The following is a 13331-nucleotide window of genomic DNA, read 5'->3' on the forward strand; positions in this document are numbered from 1 at the left end:
TCCTTGCCAGCGTACCCCATGCTGCTTAGAGGACATTCCATGGGACATTGCATGTATGCTTTTGTAAGGTGACCTTGCTCAAAGACCAGGGCGGATCTGGGTTTAGAGCTGATCAGGTTTGAGGAAGTTTCCCGCTCCTTGAGTTCTCGGTTTAAGACAATAGGGGTTTTAGGGAAGTTGGAGGTTGAAGATTATTGCTGCTGGGATTAGGGTGTTCCTGCTGCTTGTTCCTGTTGAGTTCTTGTGAGATTCAAATGGGATTTGGAAAAAGCCTCGTGGAGTAGGTGAATTGTGAGGGCAGATTTTGGATTGCCCCAGAACCTGTTTGTGTAGAGGCCGGTGTGAGTTCGGGAACAAGGTGTGTGGTGGCTCGTGATTCTGTGCCAAGCCGAGACCTTGGCAGTAGAATGTAAGCAGGTGCAAATGAAGCTGAATGTGAAGGACAGTACTTCGGGAAAATTAGAAGGCCTCAAAAGTATTATAGGGTATTATTGACTCCAAATAATAATAACCTCTTCTGGATTATACCATGTCTTAGGCATTATACTTTTATTATCTTCGTAGCCACCTTTTAAAGCAGGTTCTATCATTATTTTCATGTAAGTTGAAGTTTGGTACAAGCCACAATCACATGGCTAGGAAGTATCAGAACTGAAAGGCTGTCACAGTCTGACAGCAGCTGCTTCCTTTTAGGCTGCTCTATGCCTCCTCAAGACAAAGTCTTTTACACACATTCCTGCTATCTTGTTTCCTACCAGTCTTCTCTGTCCTCCTTCATCTGAAGGCCAAGAAATGCAATTCCTGAACACACAGTTTGTAGTTGAGATAGGAAGTGCTCCAGCAGTGAGTTTCTTTTGTGCCTGAGATGATTTCTCCCTCTTGTTAACACAATAAACTATTTTCTATTGACTGTAGGATTGATGTATAACAGTCTTAGTAACATTCATTGCAAAGACATTTTTCTAATTTACAATAGTTTGTAAATTCTTTAGGGTTATATTTTGATGATAAGAGCTGTGTCTACATAGGTTTTATCTAATACGAATTAACATCTAATTCAGACAAGCTCTTTTTTGCAAGTAAAACTCATCTTTCTTACTTATATTACTAATTGGAGAGTGATTGCAGGTGCTTGAAGTACTTAGTGTGTCTAAGCAACCACGTTTTTTTTCAAGATCTAGTAACTACTCTACTGTTTCATGCTTTGTACACCTAGTAAATGCTTATAAAGCAACTTTGAAATCACTCACCCACGCTTTAATTGTAACCAGTCTTACATACTCAGGGTGTGGTGGTCCCACAGATTCATCTAATGTATATCTGCAAAGAGATTTGGAAATCATTTAAGACCACAGCTTATTTTATTTTTAAAATTAATTAATTATTTGCTTATTTTTAGCACAGGGATTTGAATCCAGAGGCACTTTACCACTGAGACACATTGTTAGCCCTTTTTATTTTTATTTTGATACAGGGTCTCCCTAAGTTGTTTAGGGCCTTGCTAAGTTTCTGAGGTTGGCTTTTGAACTTGAAGACTACTTTTATTTTAAGACACTAACAAAACTATAGCTGAGAGAAAGGTGAAGTTCATTGCGTTGCCAATGGCCATATTCTTATTAACTGATGCAACCATCTGTCAGTGCTCAAGTTTTAATTTTCAATAAAATTAAAATATTTTAGTAAAAATTATATAAAATCGAATCGTCTAGTTTCGTCATCATCTCCAATTACGCGGTGATGCTTCAATGTATACATGCAGAAAGCACTTAAATTTTTCAGCGAGAAGCCAGCCCACATGTCCCTCCAATTTTCAGTGACCTTAAGATTACTCCACAGCCCCCTGCTGCTATTTTAAAGAGCATGGATTTTAAATGACCGGCCACTTTTCTTTTTAGAGAAACGCACGCGCTCCAACCCGCTATTCCAGGGGCCTGAGCGGTGCTGGCACTAACTTAAACAACGTTGGGTCATCTGTTTATTTTCAGAGTGGCAGTCAGGGAGAAAGGGCGGCTGTTGCCATGGCAACCAACACCCCGGGCAACGGCAAGGCGAGGCGGGAGGGGGCGTGGCCTCGGCGGACGCAGGCCGATAAGAGGCGGTGCCGGCCGCCCGCCGGTGTCGCGAGCGGGGTCTGTACACACTGCCAGGCGGAGGCGGGGCGGCTGGGCATCTCCTCTGACTACCTGGCAAGGCCCCGCCAGGCGGGCAGGCGACCAGGCCTTGGCCCTGTAGTTTCCTTGGCCTACACTCCCTGCTGGGGAGTGTCGCTCCGCGCCCAACATGGCGGGCGGGCGCTGCGGCCCACTGCTGACGACGCTTCTGGCCGCCTCGGTTGTGGCATTGGCGGCGACCGAGGGCCCCGAGCAGGCCGTGTTGCCGGCGGAGCAAAGCCGAGTCCAGCCCATGACCGCCTCCAACTGGACACTGGTGATGGAAGGCGAGTGGATGCTGAAATTGTGAGTGTGCCCGCCTGCCCTGCTCGCCACGTTATCCTCGCGGGCGCCACCTTCCCGCAGCCCGCGTGGTCGGCTCGTAGAGTGGTCCGACTTGGCTAGACCTAGGGCCGGGTACCCACCCTGCCAGCGACCCGCGGCGCGGGGTCCCCCGACCTCCTTTGCGCATGCGCGCACGACCCTCCGCGCTGACGGCTAGGGGTGAAGAGCATCCCCACACTTTTCTCACTTGCTTTAGGGGAGATTGTTTCAGGGAGAGAGAATGCAGCTTACCAAGGGAAAGAGGGTGGAGGGGAGGAAATCTGCATGAAAACCGTGCCCTCACAGGAGCGAGTACGGGATAATTGGCAGTCATTCAGTGACATCATGTACAGTATGAATACGGAGGAAAGTATAGGTGACATTTGTGTTGAATAAGTTACAGCAGAATGGAGAAGGGAAATCACTTTGTACGAATGTCTTAGTTTTTCTTTTGAAGACCTTGAGATGTCATTGTGAGAATAAAACATTAACATGCGTGCATTTTAGTTTTAAAACAGGATTACAAATAAATGCTGATACTATATAATTTTTAGAGGTCGGACTCTTAGGTGGATTTAATAATTTAATTGTGCTGACTTTATAAAGAATAGGTTATTAACAAATTGTTCCTTTTAACAACAGAAGATAAAATATTTTCAGTGCTTTTGCTTGAAAGGGATGGGCAACTGTTTTTTAGTTAGGAGAAGGCAGGGGATTTGTTGGTTGTAGCTTTCAGTTAACTCTGAATAGTAAGGGAGTGATCATTTGAAAGAAGACTTGAAGTTGACAGAGGACAGTTGTTTGAATAGACTTGAGAGACCATCATGATGGGCTTTTAGGGAAAATGAAGTTCTGGAGAAATAATGGCTGAGACCACATCTCTGTAGCCTGTGGTTTCAGGCCATATATGTGTATATATATTTCCTAATAGTTGATAATTAATTTTTCACTCAGCACAAAAGACCCAAAATTGGAACTGTCTTTATCCAAGACCAAATTTTGATTCTTTAGACTGCAATTTAGATTGCAAGCAGATGCCTAATAGAGTAAAAACAGTGTTGAGATAATTGACGAAGTTGTCACTTAACAAATTACATTGCTCAAAGAACATAATGCATACTCTCTCTTCAAATTTGCATTTAGCTTTTGGTTACAAAAAAGGGAATATTTAGAACTCAAAACAAATGCCCTTGTTATCATAATAAATCAGTAAAACTGTTGGAAGAAAGAAATAACTTATTAAAGTAAACCGCTCAACTACTTTGGAAGGAAGTGAGGAAATCATATTTAAGAGAAACTTTTAAACTAAGTGGAGCTTTATGTTAGGAATGCCATATTTCCCTCAAATAACTATAAGAACTTTAGAGAAACTGCATTTTGCCAGCTAATACTACAGAAAAGTCTTTTTTTTTTTCTAGTAGATTTTTACACCACGTTCTTTTCCTGGATGTTAATTTTCTGATTAAAACAGTTTGTGTATGTAGGTGATAACAGTCAAAGAAGAAAACCCTCATATTTAATGTTGCCAACTCCTCAGCTCCTTTGTGTTTTATGGTTTCTTTTGGAATTGCTTCCTTTTTTTTTTTTTTTTTTTTTTTTTGGTAAGTCAGAGAACTAAGAACACTAAATCAATGATGAGTTGAAGCCCCACTAAGTTTCTAAAAATGAGTGACAGCCAATAACTCTTGTGTTTGGTTATGTTGATGGTTCACATTGTACCTTTTTATAAATGTATAAGCCTAAATGGGAGAGATCATTTGCGATAAGCTTGCCATTTGTCCAGTTGTCTGGTGTAAGCTTGGACTGTGATGCAAAAAGAAGCTTGTAACCCGGAAGTAAGCTGTGTACATATTGAGATCATTTTAGTAGGAGTTCTCTTTACATGGAGTATTCTGCAGAATTAGTGGATAGGAAATGACAGGAAAGGAAAGGATTCACCCAAATTACATTCCAATTTCTGCATACCAGAACTTCTTCAGAAATGTTTCCTCTGAATAAATACAATGGTTCTTGTCTATTTTTTATTTATTTTTCTGTATTATTAGATGATACTCCCTCTTTTCCCTTTGAAAAAAATCCAACAGTATAAAAATTTAAGATTCATTATATTACTGATACCACTATAGGCCTATGACATTCTAGGGATTCAAATATTATCAGGTTTTTTTTTCTCATTAGAGAAAAACAAAATATGTTTATGATACTTCCCAGATCAACATTGTGCTCAAGTGAACTGGTTTTATAATTGGAGGTAACTAGAGTCTGCTGATGATGTGTTGAACTACCTAAAGAAGAAATGTTGGGAAACTTTCTCATGGTATTAAATGTTTGATAAGGGGGGTAGGGTTGTTGCTTAGTGTTAGAGCACTTGCCTCGCATGTGTGAGGCACTGTGTTGGATTCTCAGCACCATATATAAATAAATGAATAAAATAAAGATTCATCAACATCTAAAAAAATTTAAGAAAAGAAAAAAGTTTGAGAATCTAACATCACTTTGAATGACAGTTCTTTATTCATTTGCTTATAGGGAACTTTTCTTCTGGGAATCTGCTGTTCTATATCTCATGTCATATAAAGCCTCTGTAATGCAATTTATGGTTATATTTGTGCTGTTAATTTCATTTAGTTTTACCAGTGTTTGCCTGGCTCTGAGACATGAAGAGATCCAAATACAAAATTCAATTTGTTATATTTTCTGTGTCTTTCAAACAGTCAATTTTGGGGATACATGTAGCTGAATTTCCAGTTTTAGAAAAGCAGTGCTGTGTTAAAGAGAAATTATCAGATAAGAATATATTTGCAGTAATTCATTTCTATTCTGAAACTTTTTTACAAATCAGCAAAAGAATTTTATTACTGCTTATATTTTCTTTAATGCTAAGGGCTTACTGTATTCTCTGTTTTCTCTTTTGTTTGCTTTCATATAATCATTTTATAACATTTCATCCATTTCTGCCACAGCACTACAACTGGCTTGCTGTGCTTTTTTTTTTTTTTAAGATCTTCCCATGTTTCCTTTTCTTTTTTATGTTGTGTTCCATTCCGTTGCTTTGCAACCTTTTGCTGTTTTAAATACTTGCTTGGCTTCCATTATGTCAGTCCTTGAGAATACCGCTTTTATTCTTTTGAAACACAAGAGTATGTAATATGATACACTCTGTATACTGTTTTGGTATCTAAACAAAGCAGATAAACAAGCAGATATCCAAGTAGCTTATTTTTGACGTGCATATCGTTAAACCAAAATGCAATGAAAAAAGATAAAAATATTTGAGTTAAATTACATTACTTCTGTAAATCAGATCAGGTTGATTTTTATAAAATACTTTTTCTGACCTTGTTCTTGGGCTGCTCATGTTTCAAAACAGATTAGATACTTGGTATGGAGTAAAGCCTCATTTATTTGCTTAGGACCTCTAGATTTTGGAATTTTCTTTCTAGTATTCTTCTCATGCCTAGAGGGTGTATTGAACATTATTTTCCTAACTTATCTGTGTCAAGTAGTTGTCATTTCCTGCAGTTTATAGATTGTCTTGATTTTATTGATTGACTGTTAAAGAGGTAGTTGCTTAAATTCTTGTTGTAGATTCGTCGTTACAGGGTTGAAGACTTGGGAAGATGGAGATGAATGAGCTACAACCTTGATTTTAAGGGACTGGCATTTTATAATGCTCTGAAGGAAATAAATAGCATAAGTTACATTCATTTCATTTAGCAAATGTTTGCATGTCTCATTGTCCTTCTCACTTCTATGAATGTAGTATGAAATACTAGTGAGATTGGAGTGAAGACAGAAGAAAAATTGTCCATTATTGGTGAATAAAAACTTATTTTTAATAAAAATTCCATAAAATAAATTTAACTAAGTCCTCCCTCTGAAATGTTTAGTACACCTAATGAAATTGAATTTGGTGACTTCATACAATAAACGAATCATCACCGTGCATCTAGCAGAACCTCAGTGTACTTTGTATATGAATACTACCATAGATAACAATGGTGTGCCCAGAAATGATTAAAAACATTAAACTTATATCCAAGTTATGTAATTTAACAGCATTTTGGTTATCTGAAATATATTTCAGATGTCTTTATGAAGCTTTGTAATTTTACATATCACTGTGACTTGCAAAATGTTTTAATAGAAAATATGTTGACCTAGTTTCCAGGAGTACAATGGTATACTAATTCCCCATAGAGACTCTGAAATCAAAGAGGATTATGTTATGTGTAAAGGACACACTTACTGGCAGATAAGATTTTTTTATAGTTCTTAAGAAAAGACTGCTACTTTTCAGTATTGGGAATGGAACTCAGGGACTAGAAAATGGTAGGCAAGCCCTCTATACACTGATCTGTGTCCCCAGCCTTTTAATAATTTTTTAAATTTTAAGACAAATTTTCCCAGGATGGTTTGAATTTTTGATTACAGATATCTACCACTGTGCCTGTCTCCTTGTTTTAAACAATGTAAAGAAAGACCATGTTTGGTTCTTTCCAAGGAGTTTTATTTATGCTTACATGCACATGTACATAAATAAATTATATATATGTATATGTGGGGGGCAGAGAGAAACGCAAAGATCACATGGCATATCTATGCATTCATTTTACCCCTGTCAATATTTTATTTATAATAGGTTTTAAATTCTTGTTTAAATTATTATCCCTTATATACAAAAGAATACAGGAGTACACATAATTTTAAAAGCTGTGGCAACAATGGGTCAGTTCTCCTACTTAACCCAGAGCTGGCTTATCTCCACAATTGAAGGAACATGTTGGTGTATTTCATCACAACCAGCTCTGACTAAATATCAGAAATAATGGCTTTGACAATCCATAGCCCAGTGGTAGCAGCAACATAGAAAATGGAATAACTAAAATTACTTCAATGGCTTATCTGATGGTATATCATAATTGCATATCCGAATTTCACCAAAAATCTAATTTACATAACAATCTAGAGACTAAGGGCTTGATTTTTTAAAACTTGTGAAATTTGCAAGGTTTAATAATTAGTAATGTAGCACATGTACGCAAAGACAGAGTCCTAGAGAAATTGAGCAGAGAATATCTAAAATCCATTAAATTGTCCTTCAAGGGTTTTTCCTTATTTTTGTGCATTCTTTCTTATGCCTCCTACCTCTTTCCCTCTGAATGTTGGTGTTGATGTTGTCTTTTTGTTGTTGTATCTTGAAGATTTTTTTTAATCACAGATACCTCCATCTATGTTCTTGCTTTAAGTGGTCTTAAGACTTAAGCAAGTCTCTCTAAACCTGCTTTCTCTCTTTGTCAGCAAGGATATGAAGTTCAGATGAGCTGAGGTGAGGTATCATAAAAGTGTCTTGGAAACCTAGCAGAGTATTGCAAATGTAGTTTGTGTTAATGATCATTCTTACTTCGTGCTTGCTTTGTATGTATCATTTAATCTTCCAATAACCTTATAAGGTAGCTCCTGTTACTATCTCATTTTATAGTTGAGGAAGCTTAAGCATGGAAAGATTATTAACCTGCCCAAAATCACATGGGTAATTCATGGTTGATCTGATTCCTGTATCAGAGCTCTTATTCAAAATCCTGAAATGCCTATTGAAATATTCTGAATGATTTAGTGTTCCTTTTTCTTTAAAGTTTGCCAACTGCCTAAGACTCATCTGCCTTTTGGATATTTAGAAGTTATAAAGAAAATAACTGTTTTTTTCTATGAAGAATGAAAATGAAATTTTTACTGAAGTTTATACATTTGCTTATCCAGCATACATTTCTAGACCACTTACTGTGTAGCGGGAATATACTTTGCCCTGGAAATATAGAGATAAAATTTAAAAAAAAATCCATATTAAAAAATGTTACAGGAATGTTCTCTAGCCCATGTCTTCTAGATCTTCTGAAATGGGAAGACTAATGATCTTTTAGAGCAATCTTTGGATTAGCTAGAATAGTCTTTTCTAGAGATGTCATTAGGGAGTTTTGCTAGTCTTGCTGCTTCTGGGGCCTGATTGGATAGAGGTTTGGGCATCCTGTTTCTTCTGATTTCTGCTTAATTTCCAGTATTTTACCTAAAATAAATGTATCCTTTCCCCTAGTCTTGGCTTTTTAACATCTTCACCCTACCTTTTTATAATGTGAAATATTAAAATTTTTCCTGATTGCAGTTTTTTTTTTCTTACTTTGTTGTTGTTCTGCAAAGTGCATGTATATAATTGCTATGGTTGTTTGAATGGAATTTTGCACAGTTCAAGATTTTAAAAAGACTTGCTTGCACAGGTGATCTGACATCCCTTTAACCCTAAACCTTATTTAAAAATTCGATCAATTTACTACCTTTCCCCTTTACTGTGTTTCCTTTCCTAGGACTTGGTGTATGTGTTTGTGTTTTTGGCAGGCATTTTTTTCCTACTTCTTTTTCTCCCCTGCCTCTTCCCTCTTAATGCAGAAATAATTTTTGTGAAAACGATTTTGTAAAAACAATTCTGGAATTGAAAACATAAAAAATAAATTGAGCATTTTATAATGTTCACCAAAAACTTGGTTATCTCTTCAATCAAGTCTTTTAAAAAATATTATTAAAAAATCTTACTACACAAAAATAGAAGTTGTGTAGTAAATCCTCATTTTACCCATCATTCAGGTTTAGCAGTTATCAATACCTTGTCAGACTTGTTTCATCTGTACTTTCTGTCCATTATCCTTTGGTGGTATAATTTTTATACTGTGAGACTCATTACATGTGATCAATCTAGGGATAGCAATTCTTTCTTATGTCTATTTTATTTATTTCCTCAATATTTTGACATGCATTAAAGATTTTTTCAAAAGTTTGAGTAGATTAAAAAAATATGTTTAGTTGGTGGCATCCTGAAATGTTACTTAAAATGTGCCCAATGATTTATTTATTTTTGCCTGGAGTATCCTGTTCTATTTTGTGAGCACTAAATATTTTATTTTCTATTGTTCTGGGAACTATTTGGCAAAACCAAATGTTTCTCCAATTGTTCCAATGTATTTTTGTGCCATTATTCTGAAAATGTTAATTTTCCTTTTAATTTTGTCATGATAGTATTTTGAATGTATTTCAAGCATATGGTATTGTTTGTTCACAATATTTTATATTAAGCATAATCCTGCAAGCTTTGTTAAGTCTCTATACAGCTTGTTTGATCTAACTCCTTCTAATTTCAAAGGATATCTTCCTTTCTGTATTAGTTTCTTTGATCTGCTATCACAAATTACAGACGGGGTGATTTTAAACAACAGAAATTTATTTTCTCACCTTTCTGAAGGTCAAATTTCAAAGGCCAGCATGCAGCAGGGCTGGGGGCCCCTGTAGGCTCTGTAGGAGTGTCCCTTTGGTGCCTGTATGAGGTGGCTGCTGGCATCCCTGAGTGTTCCTTGGCTTGTAGCTATATTACTCATTTCTATGCCTCCATCTTCACATGGTCTTCTGCTTATTTATCTTTATCAAAGCTCCCTGTTCTTCCTCTTCAAACAACTGTTATTGGATTTAGAGCCCATCTTAAATTAGAATGATCTCATCTTGGGATCTTTAATTATATGTACACAGACTCCTACTTAAAGTAAGGTCATATTCATGATTACCAGGGCCAGCACTTGGACATGTCTTTTTGGGGAATATTATTCAACTGACAACACTTTCTGAGCAGCAAACTTCTCTGGATTCTCATCTTAACAATTGCAGATTAAACCCTGAAAAAAATTTAGAGCTTTGTAGTATGTATCTTTATGGTGTTTTCCAGACATGGGAGGGCAAGATGAAGCCACTAATGTATTGTCTCAGGGCTCTGTATTGTTTTTCTCTGCTAAGGGTTGAACATTCTTTGTCCCCTCCCTGATGGTATTCTTGTTTTAAATCTTTCTTAGTGGCTCTTTCTGAGGTACCTAAGCTCCTTAATGTCACTATAGCATCTGTTCAGCATTCTCAATCAGCATTTGTCACTTGGGTTGTATTTACCCATCTTCACCCCTGTATAATACAAGCCACAAGGAAAGGAGACACCACATCTATCCCATTTACTGTTGTGACCTCAGCTTTTAGTAGAGTGCTTAATGTTTTTTTATGTAAACATTAAATGTAAATTAATATTTTTTATTGAATAAGAAATATATATATATATATATATAAAGTGGGATTTCTGCTTGAAGGCCCAAGTATTTTTAACTCTTTTTTCAATTTAAAAAAAGTGCTGTATAGAACTTTTCCTTTGCTTCTTGGAATGATTCACAACACAGATATTCAGATGTTTGGAAACATGCTTGAGGACCCACTAATGACAAAACTTCTGGCCTCTCCCTAGTAGATCTACAGTTTTGATGGATCTGAAACTGGTTTGTCATAGGGGTAACCTTGTGAAAATTACTTTCCTTTAGTGGGGCACTCAAAGTGCATTCATCCTTTTCCAATAGAATTGATATTCATGTATTAAATTCTAGAGGGAAAATATGCTTCTCTTCTTCTATTTTAAAGGACTTTGGAAAAGCTTGATTTTTACACTTCTCTTTAGTTTAGAATTTATTTTTTCATTTAAATATTCTATTCCTCTATTTTTTTCTTATAATTTTTTCCATATATTTGTGCTAATTAACTATTCTTCTCTTCTAGTTATGCCCCATGGTGTCCATCCTGCCAGCAGACTGATTCTGAATGGGAGACTTTTGCAAAGAATGGTGAAACACTTCAAATCAGTGTGGGGAAAGTAGATGTCATTCAAGAACCAGGTATTGTAAATGTTGAACATATATGCAAAAAAATCACTTTTTATTTTGTAATTTTTTTAAAGTTTATTGAGAAGTTGGGAGACTAGGACTATCTTAAATCATCAGATTACTTTTTAGCACATCTGGGTCTGTCTATGTATGTGCATATGTATTTGTATTTTCTGAGACATTGGCAGTAAGTTGCAGGCATCATGACAGTTCATGCTTCACTGCTTCACTTCTTTATCATGTAAAATCTTCCTGATTATTTCCCATGGGTGAGGGGGAGTGAATCAAGGTTTTCAAGCTGCATTTGTTTTGTTCTGTGTTTTTAGTCTCTCTCAATTTAGAATAATCCCTTTTTTTCTTTCATGACATTAATATCTTGATGAAGATAAGCCAGGATTTACCCATGTGTTTCCTTATGGCGATATTTAACTTACTCTCGTATTTTATGCATTTTCTATAAAGTGGGATTTTGATCCAGAGGTATAGTTCAATTCTGGCTAGACATTATGGCAATAGTACTTCATAGGTGATACTCTGACTTTATGTTGCATCTCAGCAAAAGCCAAATGTTATCACCATTAGTGAAGTTAATTGTATGCATTTGGTTAAGGTGGTAACACTAACTATCTAAATATTTTAGAAACAACCTGCTTATTAGCAAATAATCAGTGAAATGATGCTTTGGGATTTTTAAGATTCATGATGATTTTACCTGACTCAGTGGGTTCCAAAATGGTGAATATCTAATTTTGTCATTCCATCTATACTTATAAGCTCTGAGGACTGTAATTTTTTTAAGAGAAAGAATCACTTCACCAAAGAGTAAAAGCGAACTTTATATTTTGGAAAGCTAATATACAATAAATTTGTATTTGTAGTTTAAAAATAACTTTGTGTATTATATATAAGTTGAGAAGTTGTGGGCTTTTACGATCTAAATCTCTGAATGTGCCTATTTTTCAAAGTTTATCAGTCATCTTATAGAAATTCAGTTTTTAGGGCTGGGGCTGTAGCTCAGTGGCAGAGTGCTTGCCTCGCATGTGTGAGGCACTGGGTTCAATCCTCAGCACCGCATAAAAATAAAATAAAAAATAAAGGCATGTTACCCATCTATAACTACAATTTAAAAAAAAAAAAAGAAATTCAGTTTTTAGCTATGACGTCACTTTATAAGTGAAAAGGAAGTTAAGCGTGGAAAGGTAGCTATTTACCTTTCTATAATAACTGTAAATTTAAAAAAAACTATACTAAGTAATGAAGTACCATTTACTTGGACAAAAGAATGGATGATATATGTTAATATGGACATAAGAACAAACCCATGGAGAGATATTTTTTATTATAAGCCATGTAAGCCATGAGTCTTCAAGCTTCTACCTTTTAAGCATTGAAACAAAGTTTCTTCTGTCCATCCTCTACTTGGGGATGGACAATTATAATTATTAGTTCTTGGTTTTGGCTGTTGTTGATCAAGAATACAGTAGGAGAAATTGCTTTGAAGAAATATTTTTAAAACATTTATTGTTAAAGTTTTATGTAGATGTAAACTAATTATATTTGAAATGCAAAAAAATGACTCTTTCATCTGGTATTTTACAAGAATAACTAAGAAAATAAAGTTCAATGAAATAAAAGTATTTTATGTATTAGCACAATTTTTTAAGGAAAAGATTCTAAAATTATTTTAAATGATAAAATCTTGAAGACTGCAATTCATAAATACAAATTAGGAGACAAAGTTATACATGCATGAATGTTTGAATGTCCTAGAGAATACAATCATGGGCTACATAATCATGTTTTGGACAAGGACAGACTGCATAGATGACTGTGGTACCATAAATTCTTATTGCCTAATGATGTAGATTGTTTGTAGAATATAGTTTGTGTCAGTACATTCTATGATGTTCACACAAAAAAATTACATTACATAATGATGCATTGGCAGAACATGTTCTGATCTTTAAATGATGCATGGCTATATGCTTCCGATTATACTGTTTTAAGTTTATAATTTTACTTGAAATTTCAAACCTCATGCTTTCATTAACCCTTTAATAGGACTTATAAAATGCATTCAACAAATATTTGAATTCCTACCCTGCATCAGACTTGAAAAGTAAACAAG

General features: G+C 35.7%; 1 protein-coding gene across 1 annotated transcript in view; it reads left to right on the plus strand.

Moving 5' to 3' along the window:
* Positions 1 to 2061: 2061 nt before the first annotated feature.
* Tmx4 (thioredoxin related transmembrane protein 4) overlaps positions 2062 to 13331 on the plus strand; it is a 40228-nt gene continuing 28958 nt past the window's right edge. Inside the window, exons 1-2 of the mRNA XM_005320487.5 lie at positions 2062 to 2456; positions 11100 to 11215. Of these exons, the coding sequence (XP_005320544.1) occupies positions 2281 to 2456; positions 11100 to 11215 (292 nt within the window). The 5' untranslated portion in view covers positions 2062 to 2280. The remainder of the gene's footprint in view (positions 2457 to 11099; positions 11216 to 13331) is intronic.

The sequence above is a fragment of the Ictidomys tridecemlineatus genome, chromosome 5 (genome assembly GCF_052094955.1).
Source record: "Ictidomys tridecemlineatus isolate mIctTri1 chromosome 5, mIctTri1.hap1, whole genome shotgun sequence".
Taxonomy (NCBI): Eukaryota; Metazoa; Chordata; class Mammalia; order Rodentia; family Sciuridae; genus Ictidomys; species Ictidomys tridecemlineatus.